Source organism: Macrosteles quadrilineatus, unplaced genomic scaffold (genome assembly GCF_028750875.1).
Source record: "Macrosteles quadrilineatus isolate MER2022 unplaced genomic scaffold, UCM_ALF_1.0 Scaffold_2__2_contigs__length_208266976, whole genome shotgun sequence".
NCBI lineage: Eukaryota > Metazoa > Arthropoda > Insecta > Hemiptera > Cicadellidae > Macrosteles > Macrosteles quadrilineatus.
Window position 1 is genome coordinate 70,233,649 of NW_026542595.1, and position 22,324 is coordinate 70,255,972.

Sequence of the window (22,324 nt, forward strand, 5' to 3'; positions counted from 1 at the left end):
TTATGATATTAGGGTTTAATTATGACCTATTATTTTATGGGTTTAATTATGACCTATTATTTTATGGGTTTAATTATGACCTATTATTTTATGGGTTTTTATTGAAAAATCCCTATTAAAAAATTTTATTTAAAAAAAATGAAGAAAGCCTGGAGATATCATGGATTAGTACCTACATACCAAATTTCATCAAAATCGGACAACAGGTGTGGTCTGTAGCTCAGTACACATCCACACACACAGACATCACTTCGAAAACCAATTTTTTGGGTACAGGGGGACCCAAAATGGATCCACTCAAAACTCAAACTCGAAAATCTTGACGAAAACAATACATTCTTCATATACTATGTATAGGGGGAGAAAGTAAAAAGCAGTTTTTTTTTTAACTTTTTTAATAAGTAAGAGGTATGTTGAAGGTGTAAATGTGTTGCACAAGGTACACTTATAATCATATCTACTTCACCTTATTTCAGGCTGGAGGGCAGTCATGACGAACAGCATCCTCATGTCGAAGAACTTGATCTCATGAGGCAGTAGTGGGTCGCGGTAGGTGCGGAGGCGGATCATGATAGCCTCAATGGCATGGTTGTGACTACACAACTTCTGAGCCTGCTCACAGTTGAAAATCAGGTTGCACAAGCACTTCATGGCCTCCAGGACAACTGCAATGTAAACACAAGTGTTCAGCAATGAAGCATGTTGGAGAATCTTCTATATACCGGGTGTCCAAAACCACCCGTACACCCCTTTAAAAACGAGGGAAACGTTTTCTTACAAACAAAAAATAATACAGAACTAGATAAATTGGTCACGGTCTACCAAATGGTGATAATTTCAAATACAAAGTCACACCGGAAGTGGCTTTTTCAGACCGGAAGTGGACTTTTTTAAATGTAAACTACCAATTTTGATCACAGAATCAGATTCTACGTTAAAAAATACATAACTTTCGTCTAAAACATTTTTATAAAAAACTTGTTTTCTACCCTTAATCCCCTATTAAAATCAATAATTTTGGGTCATTTATCTGTCAAAGATACTCGAAACAATAATAGAGAAAAACAAATAACAAAGATTACATAAATACATATGATGAATAGGATCAGCTGTTTATTGTAAACGCCTTAGTAATTGAGTAACACATTGCTTGAATTATTTTTTTTTATCATTTGTTTTTACATTTGACCACTTTAATGTAAAAACAAATTATTTATTTTAAAAATAAAATGAAACTAAGTAATGTGTAGACCAGTTGTTACTCAATTACCATAGTGTTTACAATAAACAGCTGATCCTATTCATCATATGTCTTTATGTAATCTTTGTTATTGTTTTTCTCTATTATTGTTTCGAGTATCTTTGACAGATGAATGACCCAAAATTATTGATTTTAATAGGGGATTAAGGGTAGAAAACAAGTTTTTTCTAAAATTTTTGTAGACAAAAGTTATGTATTTTTTAACGTAGAATCCGATTCTGTGATTAAAATTGGTAGTTTACATTTAAAAAAGTCCACTTCCGGTCTGAAAAAGCCACTTCCGGTGTAATTTTGGATTTGAAATTATCACCATTTGGTAGACCGTGACCAATTTATCTAGAGCTCATCTTGAAAACGAACGAGATTTTGACATAAAACCACATTAGGACAGGACGACGTCTGTCGGGCCAGCTATTATTTAATGAAATGTACTTTGTCTTTGTTTTCAAAGATTCTCATTTTAAAGCATCTCTTTAGGGGTTTCAACAAATTGCCTATTGATGGTTTGTAAAATTATTACATAAAAACCAAACATTTCATACCACCTCTGTATCTAGTGGTTCAAGTTTTGTTTATGTATGATAAACAGTTGTGATGATTTTGGAAGCTAACTGGAGATTTCATTTTTTTAAACTGAAATTAATTTAAATAGTAGGCTTAGTTCCCAAAAAGGTGAATTGGCAGAGGGGAAACACATCTTTAGGTTAACACGTTCGCTACTGAGCGTCGCATACATGCGACACCGCGGTCATTGCCACAGACTGAGGTATACATTTGAATCTTACACATAGACCGGCTGTCACTTGCATAACAGTACACACAGACACGGGCGAAAACCTGTAAAACAGTGGTCATTTACATTGTAATACGCAACAATCGTGTTTGTAAATAATTTATTCTTGTTTTTTTGTATTTTTTATAACCTTTTGTAATGTTGCATATTTGCGACGCCCGGTCTACAGCAAAGACCATAGTGAAAATTATCATAGTTTTATTGAAATAGACCAAACGTCGCATATATGCAACAGTTAATTTTTTTGTGTTTTAAGGTGAAAGTAAATAGAAAAAAAACAGATTATTCAAGAACACTTTATAACTGAACGAATATAAAGGCTACATAGGATAATGCAGCATACATACTGCATACATACTGCATACATACATACAGTGATGCAGAAAAGTAAAGACCAGTTTTTCCAACTATCATATGACGTCACCAATCATCATATCCACAGACCAAGCGACACAGTTGTGCGTCAGACATCTCTGTAGACCACTGCAGGGAATTCAGTGCCTTCAAAAAGACTGTTACAAAGATATAAGCATTTTAATAACGTTAGAACCCCGACGCAAATATGCAACGGAAGTCTATGGGTGGAAACCGGGCGTCGCTGGTCCATGTGAATGAAAAATTTCGTACTATTGCAGTAGCGAACGTGTTAAAAGATTAAGCTGCTTTATCAACCCACTAGCTGGCCCGACAGACGTCGTCCTGTCCTAATGTGGTTTTATGTCAAATGCTCGATCATTTTCAAGATGAGCTCGTTCGCATGGCTCAATCACGTCATGGTTGAAGTTCGTTCGCTACGCTCACTCACCTTTAGGTTGGAGCTCGTTCGCTGCGCTCACTTGCCTTCTGGTTAGCTCGTTCGCTACCCTAACTCTCCTCCAGGTTGAAGTTCGTTCGCTACGCTCACTCACCTTTTCGTTGCAAGTTAACTGTTGTCATAAATAAGAAAAAAATAATAGTGCTGCACCCTGTTGGTCATACCGATGATGACGGAGGGTGAGGACAATTGGACCTGTGTGTCACATTACATCCAGGGTATTCTCCGCACCAAGAAGCTCGACCTTGACCGGGATGCGGTGTAGGTCATGAAGTATCCAAATGCCATAAACGGTGAGAGCCCTGAGGGCTTAGGTAACATGTTGGCCTGACTTGAAGTAATGTGACAAACAATTCCAGGTCTGTGTCCAACAGAGTAGAGGGGGTTTTTTAGTGAGTAGTCTGCGATAGATTCAGGAGTCTCACACTACAGGCTGGCTACCCGTGTGCGTAAAAGCATTTTCCCTCCTCTCCCTTGAAAAAAAAAAAAAAACCCTGTTGGTAAACCTATTAATTTTTTATTTAATGCTATTGAACATCACAGAATCAAATTGTTTTGTTGAACCAGCTGTTAAGATTCTTTAATTCCATTTAAATATGAATACTCATAAGGTTAACATGAAAAACTCCAGAGCCACTGGGGCGGAGCCCTTTTGACGGATCTGCACCAAACTTTACACAAACCGTCCTTGAATAATGCTTAATAATGCCTGAAAGTTTCATTACAATCTGTCGAGCGGTTTCCATAAAGGACAAACAAACAAACAAACAAACATTTTCACAATACTTACATTGGAGTTTATATATATAGATTAAACTTGAGTTTGTCAAAAGTTTTAAAACCCAAATATGACAATCAGAATTATTGATTATTTATGTTTGTTATAATAACACACAAAAAATGGTGGAAGGCAATTTGCATATGTTACATGTCAGCTTCATTACCATAAATTATGTCATAGTTAGCCAATATAAAATATTATGTCTCGATTGTGTTAATTTACATCCAAACTAATTAAAACATACTAGTATTCATTAGCAGGAAGCCAACCTAATTCATTTGAATTCAGTTTTGTAAATATAGAAGAAGTTATCTTACTAATATTATAAATGTGAATGTTTGTGTGTTTGTTTGTTAGTTTGAAGTTCAATCACACATTAACTACTCGACGTATTGGGCTGAAATTTGGCATGATGATAGCTCACATTCCCGATTAACATATAGGCACATTCTTATCTCAAAAATCCTTTCGGGCTCCGCCCCAGTGGATCTATAGTTCCCTATGTTAACCTTATGAGAATTCATATTTTAAGGGAATTAAAGAATTTAGTTAGTGGCTGTTTCAACTAATACAAAAGTTGATTCTATGATCTGCAAAAGCATTTTAAGTTAAAAGATTTACCAACAGGGTGCAGCACTATATATATTTTTTATTTATTTATGAAAACAGTTAATTTGAACTAAGTAGCAACAAAAACTTTGATACTCAATGAGAAGTAGGATTGTTTACAGTTATGTTTATGTTTTTAATTTAATGAATACTTTGTGATATTGATAATATTTGAATATTTGATTTATTTATTTCTATGATTTAGGTACAGTGATAGAACATTATTGCTATGGTAGATGTGTTATACGATAGCTTACGGTAAATTTAAAGAAACAAATTTAATTTTACCAAATTGTGTCCTTACCCATTACAAAAGCAAAGCTTGAGTAAAACTGCAATAAGCACTTTATACTTATTTGCCAACCCCGTACGAAGGACGGGTACTCTTCTAGTTAATAATATAAAATCTCTCAAAAGTTAAAATCTGCTGGATAGGATGGGAATGTATTCCTATCGATCTGATGAAAATTGTCTCTAATTTCATAGCTGAACCTTTATCTATAATTATAAATCAATGTTTTCAAACAAACACTTTTCCGAATCATTTAAAATATGCTGAGCTCAAACATCTCTTCAAGAAGGGCGAGAGACAAAATCTGGACAATTATCGACCAGTTTCCCTTCTACGTGGGTTGTTATCCAGAAAGTAAAGAATGTTTCGTTATGACGCCTCTAGGCGCGTGCCGATCTCGTACATTTTGGTGCATGCGCACTCGGCAACTCAGTCGGCGTCCAGCCGTGACAACGGGAGCATTCTCGCGCTGCCCGTTTTTTCACAATTTCAACTTAAGATGAGCGCTGCGATTAAAAATACCGCCAGTTAAGAGGTGCGGTCAGTGATACGGTTTGTGGTGGCATTAAACTTAAAATCGATAGACATTTATCGCCAAGGGTATGAAGTTTAAGGAAAAAAACGTAATGATTGAAAGTTCTGAGAAAATGGTGCATTCAGATTAAAAATGGCCGATCTGACGCTCATGAGTCATGACGAAGCGAAGGGCGGACGCCCGAGCATTGTGACCGATGGAACCGGTCGCTAAAGTTGATGAAAAGGTTCCCTAAAACCGCCGATTCCCGATAACGGGTCTTTCGCTTTGTTGCGTGACAATTTCAAACCACAAAGTCTGTATTCCAACAAAAATTAAGTGTATTCCAACAAAAACCGTATCACTGACCGCACCCCTTAACTGGCGGGATTTTTTATTGCAGCGCTCATCTTAAGTTGAAATTGTGAAAAAACGGGCAGCGTGAGAAAGCTCCCGTTGTCACGGCTGGACGCCGACTGAGTTGCCGAGTGCGCACGCACCAAAATGTATGAGATCGGCGCGCGCCTAGCGGCGTCATAATGAAACGTTCTTTACTTTCTGGATCACCTGTGTACCATCATTTTAAAAAGTAATTGAAAAACTAGCATACAAACAAATCTCAAGTTTTCTAGAAAATAATAATATTTTGGCTAGTGAACAATTTGGTTTTAGAAAGGGTTTAAGCACATTGAAAGCTTTACAGATTTTATTAGTGAGGTTTCATGGGCTTTGGATGGGTCACAGAGCACAATGGGAGTGTTTTGTGACCTATCCAAGGCATTTGACTGTGTCAACCATGATATCCTTTTGAAAAAGCTAAATATTTATAACTTTTCAAAAAAATCTGTCTTTTGGTTGACTTGCTACTTAACAAACCATTTTCAAAGAACAATAATTTTTTAAATAATAAAAAATCAATATCAGAATGGGAAAAGATTACAGTTGGTGTTCCTCAAGGATCGATTCTTGGACCAGATTAAATACTATGGAAGAATTTGAAATATATAAAGAAATAAAAACCAAGGACAGCACACAAATTTAGAATGAAAAACTCAACTATGAATCTCATTCGATTTTCAATACTCTCCTCCGTCACTACAATAGACCAGTATCAGATGTTGATAACGCAGATGACAACCCAGAGTCAAGTCACATGACAACATAGCATTCAGTCTGCTTTCTGCCATGTCCACGGCAGTGTGTGTAGTTGATAGGCCTATCACTATAGTTTTTTATGTTTTGTGTAAAATGTGTGTTTTATTTATTCTGACGACACATCAAGTGGATCCTTTTGTTTGCCTGACGATGGCGGAAATGCTTAAATAGCCTCCGAAACATATGTAGCAATTTCAAACTAAATGCTAAGGATTTTCTGACGAGGTATGTTTAACCATTATTTGTCATATTAATGCAATCCTGGGGGCCATGAAAAAATGTTTTTATTTTTATTTTACAACTACAACTTTACATTTTTACAACTTAAATGTGTACTCAATTGTATTTGGCATGAAAAATCTGTAGCTACGATGAAACTAAAACAGATTGCTCAGGAAGGAACACAGGTAACTTTGACATTTATTTGTGAATTCTGGTGAACACAGAAGCCAAAACACGCTAAAAAGTATAAACACACCTGTATATAGTAGGAACTTAGCTGTTGATACACAAACTTTCACACATGGCACTAATTATTGGTCTAAGCTAAGATTTACTAACCATCAAAGTTGTCAAACGGCTGGTTAGTCATGAGCATGGCTTGTTCCTGCGGCACCAAACCCGCATGGTAGAGAAGAATGTTCATCCACTTCTCACAACACAACTCTTCCAAGTCCGCCTTCTCCCGGCTATGACACATTCATTGCTTATTAATGTACAAGAACTCCAAAAATAATTGATTCTGGAAACCATCTCTTTCCAAGAGTTAATTAACTGTAATAATGACCATTAAAATGCTTTAACTATTTAACTATCTTTGCTACTAAGATCAGTTTTTTTTTTCAGAATTTATAAGCCAGCACTTTTTTTTATCAAAAACATAATAATAATAGGTAGGGTTGCCATGTGGTAATTTGTAAATACACCCACCGCAGCAAACCTGCAGACTAAGCAAATTTCCATTTGCCTGATTGGATTTACACAAAAAAATGTCTCCTTAAAAATAACACATTTATTCCCTATTTAAATAGAATCAGTTTAACACATACTTAGGTTTGCTGCAACAGGGAGGGTAAAAGTGTTTTTTTATGTAAAATGTTAATAGTTAGTCTATATAAATAATACCCCCGCCGCAGCAAACTTGCCAACTATGCGAATTTTCATTTGCCTGAACTGATTTTCAATTGAATATATTTAATTAACATTAGGTTTTATGAGTACCTAGGCTTGGTGCTACAGGGAGGGTAAAAAAGTGTGTTTTTAGTAAAATATGAATAACTTTGTATAAAATAAATAAATTCACCAAGTTTGATCAAAATATTTCCATAAACAAGCAAACTACAACATTTTACAATATTCTCCATAAGAATAATATGGGAATTTTAAAATAACATTCTTTTGAATTTTCTCCGTAACCAATAATTGTACAAAAACACTTTGATATACATATTTAATAAACGGTATCAGCATTCTGACACATACTTTCTCCCATAAGTTTGTCAACAACATTTATCATATTGTGTAAGCGGTGAGAGTAAATATACGGAATTGGGATTAGTATAATCTTGTTAAGAATTTAAAGGACTACATACAAAATTTTTATCAAAATCGTTTTGGGCCAGTTTAGTGAAAATCCGATTTTTCCGTTATTTTATGGGTTTTTTTATGGGAAAATAACATAATTTACAATAACTTTTGAACCGTAATTTTTACAGAAATGGGATTTGTACCATTTTGTTTAGAATATAAAGGACTATAACATACCAAATTTTTATCAAAATCGTTCTTGCCGTTTTTGGGAAAATCGTATTTTTCCGTTATTTTATGGGGTTTTATGTGAAAATTCCCATAAAAAATTATTTTTTTTTAAATGAAAAAAACTATCAAAACTTTAAGGACCATAACATACTATGTTAAATTAAAACTGGAATTTTATTCTAAAATCCTATTTTTCGTTATTTTACGGGGTTTTTATGGGAAAATAACATAATTTACCATAACTTTTGAACCGTAATTTTTAGAGAAATGAAATTTGTACCATTTTGTTCAGAATTTAAAGGGCTACAACATACTAAATCTTTATCAAAATCGTTCGGGCCATTTTTGAGAAAATTCGATTTTTCCGGTTTTTTATGGGTTTTTATGGGAAAATCCCCATTAAAAATCAAAATTTCAAAAAAATGAAAAAAACGCCTGGAGATACCATGGATTAGAACCTACATACCAAATTTCATCGAAATCGGACCACAGGTGTAGTCCCTAGCTCTGTACACATCCAGACACACAGACACACACACACAGACACACACACACACACACACACACACACACACACAGACATCACTTCGAAAACCACTTTTTTGGGTCCAGGGGGACCCAAAACGAATATATCCACTCAAAACTCAAACTCGAAAATTTTGACGAAAACAATACTTTCTCCATATACTATGGTATAGGGGGAGAAAGTAAAATTTTAACGAATGGTGTTTTTGGCCTCTGGGGACATCAAAATGAAAAAGTAAATCGGTCCCGGGCCTAGGTCTTACCATGCCACCTACGGTAATAGCTACATTTTCCCATGTATTACCGCCTAAACTTGCAATTTTGCAATCAACTTGACAAGGCATCTCCCGAGGCGTCATTATCGTCTTCCATGATCGCGACAAAATCGTAAATACTTCCTGTAGTCATAAGTCATGGAAGAAACATTATCATAGTTTACCATGATTGCAAATGTAACCAAACCTATGACATCATTAGATGTCATCATCGTCTCCCGCATTCACGGCCCAATCTATTATCACGGCCTAATATCTCCCCGCGACCCGTCGGTGGTGATGGGTAAATCATTTTTCCGTAATCGCTGCTAAATCCTAGATATATCTCTCGCTAAAAAAGAAACGTCATTATCGTCTTCCGCAATAGCGACAAAATATTGAACATCTGCGGCCGCGGAGACATCGTCATCGTCAGCCGCGGGGAAATGTTCTCGTCGATATCCGCGATCGCGGCAAAAGCGTATAGGCCTAATCTTTCAATTTCGTGAGAGTGATCCTCACGGATATAAAAGCTTTTAATTTTAATTGTGCATTATTGTATTGAATACTGAGACAATCGGCTCGAGCTTGATTTTCTGACTTTGTGCTTGATCTCTCAAGCTTGTAGTCCAGGCTCTGCTCAGCTCGAAAATCGACATTATAGGCCTATTATAAAAATCAACCGTTTCCAAAGCAACCCGATTTTGAACCGATCTGATTTGGCCTTAGGCCCTTAGGTAAGTAACATTTTTTACCTGACTCGATGTTGTAAACACATCTAAAGTGCGAAGTAAACAAATCTAAAGGGCAGCCTCCTAATAGTAAGACATGAAATTAAATGAAAAACCTTCTTTAGCATCAATGAAAGAATGGAATTATTTATTAGCTAGTGCCCTAGAGACCTAGGTTAATTTGCCGATTTGATCGTAACAAAATTATCAAGTTTATTTAGTCGAATCAGCATAGAGGATCCTCTATGGTGTCACCCGCTGGGGACTAGGAGGATTAACATTAATGATTTATCTTCCTAGGTTGGTAGATAATTTATATCGATCGGTTAAGTAATAGTGTTAGTTTAGCTGTTGTAAACTACTTAAACTATAGGTTTGAACAAATTTTCATCATAAAAAATGTAGGTATTTTTATTCTCATAAAAATATTGTTATGGTAGGGGACCCGAGTGGCTGAGCCTGTCACACTATCGCAGGCCCGTGTGCCGATAAAATTTACCAAAAATCCCGGTCAAGGCTCACGGGCCCCCTAGCTAGCGGGCCCCCCCGCACCGCGGGCCCATGGGCCCGCTATCACCGCCACTGATAGCTACTTCCCTATAGGGAAATTCGCTAAAATTGGAGTTTTGTCTGCTCAGTCATTAGAGTCATTGCTCAGAATCATAAACTTTTAGGTTATTTTTACATTTTATACATTAAAGAAACCAAAACAAGTCTCATCTAAATTTCTGTCTGTTTGCCTGTCTTCCTGTCTGTCACGGCCCAAGAGCTGTTTTACGCGGTCTTCTCCTGAAAAACGAGAGTACCTATCAAGTTCCAAATCATTTTAATGTATTCACTGGATTGGCGAGATTGTCTTTAGCCATTAAAATATGGCGTCACTACTTTGTAAATAAAATGACGAGCGTTTAAAAACCCAAATTTGACTGTGAATTCAAACAATCCACGCGGACATTTAATGCAACCCGCATGACTGATGACAATTCTTTTACTTAGGTTGGTAGATAATTTATATCGATCGGTTAAGTAATAGTGTTAGTTTAGCTGTTGTAAACTACTTAAACTATAGGTTTGAACAAATTTTCATCATAAAAAATGTATTTTTATTCTCATATAAATATTGTTATGATAGGGGACCCGAGTGGCTGAGCCTGTCACACTATCGCGGGCCCGTGTGCCGATAAAATTTACCAAAAATCCCGGTCAAGGCTCACGGGCCCCCTAGCTAGCAGGCCCCCCCGCACCGCGGGCCCGTTATCACCGCCACTGATAGCTACTTCCCTATAGGGAAATTCGCTAAAATTAGAGTTTTGTCTGCTCAGTCATTAGAGTCATTGCTCAGAATCATAAACTTTTAGGTTATTTTTACGTTTTATACAAAACAAAATATTATACAAAACAAGTCTCATCTAAATTTCTGTCTGTCTGCCTGACTTCCTGTCTGTCACGGCCCAAGAGCCGTTTTACGCGGTCTTCTCCTGGAAAACGAGAGTACCTATCAAGTTCCAAATCATTTTAATGTATTCACTGGATTGGCGAGATTGTCTTTAGCTATTAAAATATGGCGTAACTACTTTGTAAATAAAATGACGAGCGTTTAAAAACCCAAATTTGTGCGATTTTTTGTAAAGTTTTCTCCCAATGTTCATCACATATTAATTCATCTATGAAATAAAGAACAGCTGTTCGAATCAAGATTATTTCTTCTAGCTGTCACTGATATGTTTACATTCAATGTTGTTTACAAATACCGCAACCATTTTCGATCACGTTTTGAAAGCATATCCAAACCAAGTAAAATTTAAAACGTTTTTCCTTACATAACGGATTTAATTAATCGCAAGAGCAATGTGTACTGTAACCGTAAATGAAAATAGAGTTTCATTGTGTATAAAATTGTTTTTGATTTTTGATAACCAGGAAAAAGACCTTGAATCAGTATTGTATATGGCTGGGAAACTTACTTTTTTAAATGAGCGTTTTCAGTCGCTACTCGGCACACGACCGACGGGCGTCTACATGTCCATAGTAAAAATAAAAGTAGGCCTACCGTGTATTTATGTTTTATTCGTCATGTGTAAGTGTACAGTTCGTGTATGTGTTTCAAAAACTCCAAGACGCACCTAATGGGGAAACTCAAGACCTTATATTAGGACTGATGATGGCGATTTAATTTCAAAACAATAGTCAACTCGTGATAAGGAAGGAGGAGGGGGAGGAAATACACTTAACGCATCAGTCTAGACCTGCCCTCTGTGGGTATAGTGTTTCCCGGTACCGGCGTGTTTGTTATGTTTATTTATTGTTCGTGTTTTGGTTTGAGTGCTAAATGTATGACATCGATGGATTTTCATTTTAACCTTAACGACTTCCTCTGGAACGAAATTTGATGTCTTTGACAGCCTGATGAAGTTCCCATCATCGGGAACGAAACTGCAGTAGCCTATATTTGGACTACAAAGGATCACTTTGACAGTATAAGGTATTTAAACCATTATTTATTACTATACCAGTGATCCGGAGGCTAACAACATGAAGATTTAATTTCGCCGAAATGCATCTCCTGTAATAGGATACATTAGGATCGACCGGCGGACGCAGGTAATTAAACATTTTATTGATTGTCATGCCGATCCGGAACGAACAACATGAAATGAAGTTATGTATAATAGTTGGCCAGCATATCTGAAAGTATGCAAACCAACTGCTGTTCTTTATATAAGAAGGTTTCAACTGAATACTATAAGATCCCCGTTCGTAGAACGGGTACACAGCTAGTAAGAAATAAAAACATTTTCCAAATTTGGGCAACATAATTATGTTAATAAACAAGCAAACTACAACAATTTACTTATCCTCCATAGGCCAGGGCCACACTCATCTTATCTCGCTGAATTTTTTCCACAGGCGTTACCCGTGGGTTTGAGAGATACATTACGGTATATGGGGCAGACCACACTAGAGTAAAAACGTCCGTGAACGCGTTTACCAGCGAGACTGACAAACGGAATTGCACGTGTATTCTCTACTAACATTCCACGGGCGTTGCACGTAAAACTAGTCGCGGGGCATTGCGGCTTATGGGAGTGAACACACTCATCCTATCTTGCTGAATTTTTTCCATGGACGTTTCTAGTTTTATCCTGACTGATTTACTGTAAAGTGAGCGTTGAGGGGGGGGAGGCGGAACACGGACACGGACGATTTTTATTGCCAGTGTGGCATGCTCTATCAGTCTCACTGGTTTGCCCAAAAAACCTATCTCGTAAGACGAGTGTGGCCACGGTCAAACTGTTTCACGTGCGTCGCACATGAAAACAGGAAAAACAGTCTCGCTGGTTAAAAATTACAAGTGTGGCCCCAGCCATAAGAATAACATGGGAATTTTAAATTTACAATTTTTTTGGAATTTTCACCGTAATCATTAGGCGCATTATTTCGCTTCAATATACTAAATTATTTGTTTTTTTAAGCTCTACAAAATAGTTTGGAAAACCCCCAATAATAGGTTGGAATGGGAAAAACCCATTTTTACCCCATAAAACCCACCATAAACCCCCATTCCCAAGGTACGATCATGCTGGTTCGCGAACTCGTTCAAATAAACGTAGGTTTACACGTTTGTACCAAATTTTATCAAAATCGGATCATTTTTGCTCGAGTTATCGCGCTAACGGACACACACACATATATATATGAATCTGAACGGATGGTGTTTTTGGCCTCTAGGGACCTCAAAACGGAAAAAAAAATCAGTCCCGGGTCCTGGTCTTCCCATGAGTACTACGGTAATAGCTTATTCCCTATTTGGGAAAGAGGAGATTTCACATCACCGCACATTGGCGGCCCACTACAGTAAAAAAAATTTACGGGCTAGCAAAATTGTACAAGTTACCTACATAGCACAAATATTAAAACTGAAACGGTATAGGTCATACACATAAAAAAAATATGCCACTGCCCGAAAGTAAACACGTTTTGATTTATATTTAAATGGAACTGTCAAAAACCGTCCAAACCAGTTGTTATGGATAGGCCTATTGACATTCGGGTCAGCGACGTAATTTGTTTATGTTTATTAATCCATACCGTGTCTGTTCAATATTCTTGCTACAATGTCAATATTCAAATATGGTACGCGAAAGCATAACATTTGCATCTCGCTTGTCACATCTCACTTAAAATATCGAATAGCGTAAAAAAAACGCTCTCTGTCTGCTAGACTCGGTTCGGCTTTAGTAGTGAACACGGATAACTTAGAAATGGCCGGCAGGGCGGCAGACGCGAATAGAAGGACTGGGTCCAATGAAACAGACGATAAACTAAGGATGTTGCTGGCCAAACCAAAGTAAAACTAAGACTAAGGAAAAAAAACGTTAGTAGAGAGTACAAGAGTTGCATTTTTCAGTCATTACATAACAATTATTTGCGAATACAAACATTTATTTTATTCCAAAAGTGCTGAATACAATGTTTTTTAATAGAGAGTAAAAAAAAGGAGATTTCTCACTTTTTGCAGGAATCCCCTGGAGCTGAATTTTGAACGTCAAAATCCAGTAATCTCCGGGGATATGGCAACCCTAATAATAGGCTTCAAGGCTGGGCTAGCCTCAGATACCCAGCAATATTGATTTGCATGTAGATCTAAAATAAATAAATTTTATAAGTTTACCTCAAGATGCGAACACATGCCAGACATTCTTTGTGGCAACTGGCTGAGGATGGTTTGTCCAGATGTGAGAAGAGAAGAGTCCAAAGCTTCTTGCGACGATCATCAATGTTCAGCTCAGCAAATGTAAAAGATTGTTTATGCTATAAAAAAAAAAACAGACCCTAAACTATAGAAAGCTCTTAAGTACCACAGTTTTCTCTTTTAAGTAGTTTTAACCATATTGCTTAATTCTACCTATTTTATATAAAACTAGCAGTTACCCAGCGCGCGTTGCTGCTCTAACAACTATTATTTTAAATTGTAATTTGTTCTTTACGATAAATAGTTCCTTCTTTTAATGACAGTAATGTGGTGGGTTAATGACCAATTGGGAGGCATTTGAATACCTGAGATAGCACGCACGATTATTATTCACTTAATAGGCTTTTTTTTAGAATATAGAAAAGATTTTAATTTTAAAATACTAGCTACTTGGGATGTATAAAAAATAAAATGAAAGCTCAATAGAGCAATGGGGGAATCGCGGCACCATCTTCAAATTGAATGCTTCGAACTTTACGTCAGTTCCCCGTAGCCTAAGCGAAACTGCTCGAATTATGGAAAGCTGGCTTTGGATCCTCAAACCATCCGATAATTTGGGAGTATGGTTTTCTCCATTTTACAGCCAGGGCTTCGCTTGTTCTCCTCTGAAACGCATATTCTTTGTGGGGGACTCCTTCCGTGGAACATATTAATGGTGTGAAACTTCACTTAATAGGCTAATTTATTTTAGATTGTTAGGGTATAGAACAAAAGATAAAAATATTAAGGCATTGCCATGGCCCTTTTATTGATTACTAGCAGAGTACCCGTCCTTCGTACGGGATTGGCATCTAAGTATAAAATGCTTATTGCAGTTTATACTCAAGCTTTATGTTTGCAATGGGGGAGGACACAATTTGATAAAATTTTCTTCTTTAAATTTATGGTATACTATAGTATTACACATCTACTATAGCCATAATATTCTACCACTTCACCTAAACAATAGAGAGAAATAAATTGTTAAAGATTCGCAAAATATCACAAATGATTCATGAAATTAAAAACATAAAAGTAACTGTAAACAATCCTACTTTGACAGTTCTCATTGCATATCATAGGTTTTTGTTGTTGCTTAGATCAAATTATCTGTTTCCATAAATGCAAAAAAGTAATAGTGCCGCACCCTGTTGGTAAATCTTATAACTTTTGCTTTTGCATACCATAGAACGATAGAACCAACTTTTTAAGTTGAAACAGCTGAATAAATATTTTTATTCCCTTTAAATATGAATACCCATAAGGTTAACATGTGGAACCACAGAGCCACTGGGGCGGAGCCCGAAAGGATTTTTGAGATAAGAATATGCCTATATATGTTAATTGGGAATGTAAGCTATAATCATGCCAAATTTCAGCCCAATCAGTCCAGTAGTTAATGCGTGATTGAACTTCAAACAAACAAACAAATACACAAACTTTCACATTTATAATATTAGTATGCACAGGTGTGCTGCGATTGGGGTTAAATATATATGGACCTATCCAAAAGTAAAATAGTTTTCTGTTCTGCATTCTGTGGAAACATTGTAGCACTATTTCAAATCATGATTAATACAGAATGTTGTGATTCAAACCTATTCAAACCATAGACAAATAGAATAAATGTAGACTGTCAAAGGAAGGTTCCGACGCCCACCGCTAGGATGGCCGTGTAGTTACTGCTCACGCCGCTGCAGGCGAGGAGAGCAGGAGCCGTATGCAACCAGCAGACGCTGCAGGGGTTTGCGCCGTAACTACACGGCAAAATATAGTACAGTATATTTACTACACCTAGTGGTGGACGCCAGAACTTGTGCTAACCGCAGCACAGCTGACGGTCTATATTTATTCTATTTGTCTATGATTCAAACCTACAAAACAGTTAGTGAAAGTAAACATCTGCTTTTAAATTAGGCCTATATTTATTTGTAAACATTGTAGTTCCAATAGTCTAACATTGGACCCCTAAAAACCCTCTGGAGCGGAGCCCTTTTGACGGATCTGCACCAAACCATCCTTGAATAATGCTTAATAATTCCTGAAAGTTTCATTACAATCTGTTGAGTGGTTTTGGAGTCCATAAGTTACAAACCGCTCAACAGATTGTAATGAAACTTTCAGGAATACATACGTACATATTTCCTCTTTTATAGACATAGTTATTCAGAACAAAGCATTAATGATAAGCAATTTATGCCAAAATGATGAGTTCATAATATCAAGGAAAAAAGAAGACCAAGTTTTGTAATATAAATCAATTAGGTGCGGCCACCATCATATTATTTTGTCTTTGCTGTATTCTGCTTCTCCAGTGCAGCAGCCTTAACACCTTCATGGCTGTAATGACTGATACATGGATGTGTTATGTGCTGTAACATGTATTGTAGCTCTTTTTCCCAATACCCTCTTGTGTGTATTTCCATGCAACAAGAAGTTCTCTGATTAGTTAACTTACCTTAAGAAACCTACAACTTAACTTATCTCTTGGGTAAGAAACAAACTTGATCCTCATAAGTCGTAATTAGGCCTACCCTACACACTATGAACTATTTTGCTTGGGTTGTGAACCCATATAATACCGGTATCTTAATATTTTAATATTTAACTAGCCTAAATGCCCAAAATTCAAATTCAAATTGTTTATTTGGCCATTAAACATTACATAATAGGCTATGTCAATACATAAATCAGTAAATAAAAATAAACCATCATCAGAGATTGGTTAACAATCAAATCAAACCATGCTTAGTTTTAGCCGTTAAATAGTTGTCCTGCCCAGTGAAATAGTTGAATCTAGGCCAACAACCTAGGCCTATGTAACAACAGTCTTCGGTTCTAAACAATTTACAAAAATTATCATAAACCCTTTCTCCTTTTTGTAGGTCCACCTTAGTTTTAAACTGATTAAATTCAATAAATATTTTTGAAGTTGGGGAGGCATGGTGAATACACAATAGTCAGGTACTACCTTCAAACCTACCTTCTCAATGAAATTCTTTAATATATTCTTTACATCATCCAGACCACCGTTCTCTAGGCGCAAGAGGGTGATATTATCCATTACAACCATTATGAAATGTTTGGTATAATAGCCAACCAAAATTATTAACTTCACAAATCTCTGATCCTGATCACTTTAATTAAATATCGGTTTGCACACAGTACTGTCACTCGCTGCAGACGACGGTACCCAAAATCCAATAACAAAACATACAGACGTAATAAATAGACAAGATACTGGTGGCATAGAGTAACGATTAAGAATTATAAAATATGGTTTATATTATAAATGCAGAAAGCTAACAAGGCTGTGGCATAGATTAAACATGATTAATTAATTTATTTATTTATTGCTTTTGAAAATGTTTACACCGTGTAGCATATAATACTTATTCTTCTAATATTTATAGTTACATAGAGGTTATTTTATAAAATTACACTTTAAATTAAATTTAACTTTAAACAAATAAATCAATACATTAAAGAAATGGAGGAAAACTAAAAAAAACATTTTACATTTATTAAGAAAGCCTTAAAATATTTAACTCATAACCCCTGGGGAATATAATACTGTGGCCCTTAACTCCAACGGTGTGCAGTGAACTCATCAACCGAATAGAACGCCTGATTTTTCAAGTCACGCTTCAGTTTCGTTTTGAATAGAAGGGAACTTTCCAGACTTTTAAGCCTTTCAGGAAGACAGTAAAGGAGCCTGGCACCTAATTGAGAAGGAAGTTTCTCAAATGCAGCTGTTCGGTGTTGGACAGTGCGAAAACTATCCCTTGCTCTAGTCCCGTGGCCGTGCACAGCAGTGCCTTGGATAGGCACATGTTGAAACCGGCAGTATACAGCCGTTTCCAATATATACAGCGAAGGAAGGGTCAAAATTCCAAGCTCCCTGAAAGCTTGTCTACACGACTCTCTCCACCTCAGATTTGCAATTAATCTGATGGCTCTTTTTTAAAGCCTAAAAATGCCCTGTTAAAATTTCGTCTGGCACAACCCCCCCACAATCTTAATCCGTAGGAAAGATGGGAATGAATGAGGCCATAATAGGCCATGACCATAACTTGTGTTGAACATAAAGGCTTGAGATTACGCAAGGCAAAAACCCCTTTTCCAATTTTTGGACAGATGCTATCTACATGATCTTGCCAGCTCAGCACTCTATCCAAGTGCATCCCTAAGAACTTTGTGGAATCAACCTCTTTCAGGCAGGTTTCATCCATCATTACATCAGTTGGCGTTGTCTCGTCGTCACGGTGACGAAGGAAAAAAATTATGTACGTCGTACATCGTTTTTGACTGATTCGTGTTTAAATTTTCGGACTGAAACATTTTGGATGCATGCGTTCAAATTGATAAAACTTTCAATTTCAAGAGTTTCTTGGGATTCTGATTGAAAATAGAGAGTCGTGTCATCTGCATATTGTATGACTTTTCCGCCGACTATAGAGGAGCGGAGGTAATTAACATAAATAAGAACAAAACTGGACCAAGGATGGAACCCTGTGGGACCCCTTGACAGTGTTGGGTAAACTACTTTTTAAATGTAGCTTGCTACTGCTACAACTACAATTCTCTAAATGTAGCTTGCTTTTGCTACATCTACATTTTTACAAAATGTAGCTTGCTACAGCTACAACTACAATCAAATTGTAGCAAACTACGTTTTTGCTACATTTCATTTTTACTAGTTTTCAGAATGTGAGTGTAATGAATCATTAAAATAAACGGTATCAGCAAACTGACACATACTTTCTCCCATAAGCTTGTAGGCTTGTAGTTATAAACAACCTTTATCACAGGTAAGCCAGTGGGACTAACTATGATATTATTCTATGGGGATCAATCACAAAAGTTGCAATAACTTTTGACCGTAGTTCTTACAGCAATGGGGGGGTTGAACTATATTTTTGTTTAGAATTATAAGGACCATAAAACATTAATTTCAATCAAACCCGGCTTTTTCCTAAAATAAAACTTTTGATCCGTACTTTTTACGGTAATGAGATCTGTACCATTTGGTTCAAAATGTTAAGGATCATAATATAGGTACTAATTTTGATCAAACCGGCCTTTATTATAAAATCCATTTTTTTGTTTTATGGGGTTTTTATGGAAAAATAACATAATTTACAATAACTTTGGAACCGTAATTTTTACAGAAATGGTATTTGTGCCATTTTGTTTAGAATTTAAAAGACTATAACATACTACATTTTTATCAAAATCGTTCTGGCTATTTTTGAGAAAATCTAATTTTTCCGTTATTTTATGGGAAAATACCATTAACAATAAGTTTAAAAAAATATTAAAAAAAAACACGCCTGGAGATTTAATGGATTAGTACCAAATTTCACAAAAATTCATCTGTTTAGATATTGTGTTCATATAAACTGTTAAGTTTGTTATAATTTTTTTTTATTGTTAACATTAAAACCAGTTAATAAAATGTTTACTACTGTATAAGAGAAAATTTCATAGATTTTAGATTTCATACCCCATAACCTGGTTTAAGAAAATTTCTTACAGAGGTGGGAGGAGGGATTTAGGCTTGCATTGTGCAGCCTCAGGGAGGGAGGGAGGGGTTTAAAAATGGTGAAAACGTGTTACATAATATGTGGACGACCCCTTAGCTGTGATCCTTAACCTCCTATAAAAAAACAACTCCTCTACCGTACTGGTAACTTAATATTATTACCGTAAATAAATTGGCAAATGTCTCACTTAAATTATGCATAGTTTAAAAATAAAATATAAAATATATTAAACCAAACTTTACAGACAAACATATTCAGTAGTCCACCAAGAGACATGAGCTGGTTGTTAAAAACACATGTTGAAAATATAACATTAAGAAAAACAGGTTACGGACTTGAAATCATGAATTAATAAAGCATACATTACTGTGATTTACTAAGTACTGATAAAGAAAAACATATCGTTGTTGTAAAAAGTAGCATAAAAAAGTAGTGAATGCTACATTTACTGCTACTACAAATATAGCATGCTACTGCCTTTGCTACAGATTTAAAAAAGTAGCAATGCTACATTTACTGCTATAAGAAATGTAGCAAACTACAGTAGCGTTGCTACTTGTAGTTTGCTACTACCCAACACTGCCCCTTGAGAGACCCTTAAGGTCTTTGATCTGCAAGTCGACACCTGTACGTACTGGGTCCTACCCTCAAGGTAAGATCTAATCCACAGAAGTGGGACTCCAACCACGGATGCCACAGAGCTCCAGATTCCTTAACAGTATGTCGTGATCGACGCAATCAAACGCCTTTGAAAGATCGATGAAGACACCAAGTATCTTTTTTCGATGAATAAAGAATGTTTTGACTTTGACTTTGATTCTCTAGTCGTTGAATGACATCTTCAATAAATTTATTTACAGCGTCTATCGTGGATTTTCCCTGTCTAAATCCATATTGATTTTCTGAGATAATATTATGTTTTACCAAAAAGTTTTGAAGCCTAGTGAGAAAGATCCTCTTAAATATTTTACTCATAACTAGTAAGGTTGAGATTGGGCGGTAATTATTTAAAATTTGTGGATCATCTTTTTTATATATTGGAATGCCTTTTGAAATTTTCAATGCAGATGGGAAAGTTCCTGACTGAAGTGACAGATTGATGAGTTTTGTCAATGGGATCAGTATTGGCAGATAAATTTGCTTAACTGTCCACATTGACATGCCATTAATATCGTCAGATTTTTTTATGGAAGATCATGAATAACACGTGCAACCTCAATCTCACTGGCAGGAGCTAAAATCATTGATGATACCGGAGTGAGCCAGTAATGACTGTTAAGAGGTGTTGGGCTTTGTTTTAAGTTACATTGCCAACTGACTGGGAAAAAATATTGAAAGCATTGGCAACATCCTCTGGGTTATTCGCAAGATTGGCGTTTAGCGCAATTGGATTGACTTTTTTTATCATTTTTTATATCGTTGATAATACTCCATATTGTTTTTGAGGCGTTCTCTGAATTCTTTATTTTCTTGTTGATAGCATAAGCCTTTGCAGCTTTAATAACCTTCCTATAAATTCGTTTGTATCTTTTAAAAAATATTTTGAATTGCTCATCGCTGGTTGTTTTATATATCAGAGAATAAGATTTTAACTTTTGTCGTGAAACCAGAATTCCTTGGGTGATCCAGGAATTCTTTGTACAGTATTCTTTCTTTTCTTTCTAATTTTTTTTTTTTAAATGGGCAGGCTACATCAAGGTTATAAATTAAGACTTTATTAAATGCATTAAAAGCTTCTTCTGTTGATAGAAAACTCTTTTGGGGACATGTCACGTTTCATACTAATAAAAGGGGGTCAAGTTCCGGTAAACATCCTCCGATAACCGTCTCCTGAGCAAAGTGGTCAGATATAGCAGTTTCAATTACAGTAACATGACTATTGGGCACGTCGGTGATTAAGTTATCAATGGCAGTTTTAGTGGTGGCAGTCACACGGGTAGGTGAGTCCACCGACCATTGGAGTGAATAGGTCATGAGTATGTCCTGAAACTGTTTAGTCACCTTGTCTGTGGTCACAGGGTCATTTTTGTTGAAGACGTCTATATTAAAGTCCCCTACAAGTACAAATAATTTCTGCTTATTCACTAACTTACATAATAGACTATCAAAGTGCTCAAAAAATATCTCTGCCTTACTACCAGGGAATCTATAAATACCTATAATATTGACATGTTGACATATTGACTGATGTTGGTTAGTCTATGGCTGTGGGGTCCTAGAGCTCCTATTCATTTAACTTAAAATCACATTTAGTTGCAACAATTTCAATTTTCTTTAGGCTTCGTCTGACAAGTCTTGGGTAAGCCTTCGAGTTCATTCCAACATATATTTGTTCTTCGGTCCTAGGACGCTAAGCACGAGCCCGGGATTGCTTTTCAAATTCCTTCAGGCTAGACCTAGGGTTGCGGCATTATCACTTATAGATCAAATCCTTTGGTGATTTGGCGGGATTTGAACCTAAGACATCAGGGATCAAAGACCCGCGCTCTAACCACTAGACCAGCTCGCTCACCCCACCGCCCGACATATTGGATAAGCCAAATTTAATAAAACTCTGAT

General features: G+C 36.2%; 1 protein-coding gene across 1 annotated transcript in view; it reads right to left on the reverse strand.

Moving 5' to 3' along the window:
• The window catches only part of LOC128984397 (synembryn-A), a 33,419-nt gene extending 16,040 nt beyond the window's left edge, over positions 1 to 17,379 (reverse strand). The window contains exons 1-4 of the mRNA XM_054403715.1: positions 17,203 to 17,379; positions 14,160 to 14,299; positions 6,781 to 6,908; positions 467 to 665 (exon numbers count right to left, since the gene is read on the reverse strand). Coding sequence (XP_054259690.1) covers positions 467 to 665; positions 6,781 to 6,908; positions 14,160 to 14,299; positions 17,203 to 17,292 — 557 coding nt within the window. The 5' untranslated portion in view covers positions 17,293 to 17,379. The remainder of the gene's footprint in view (positions 1 to 466; positions 666 to 6,780; positions 6,909 to 14,159; positions 14,300 to 17,202) is intronic.
• Positions 17,380 to 22,324: the final 4,945 nt, after the last annotated feature.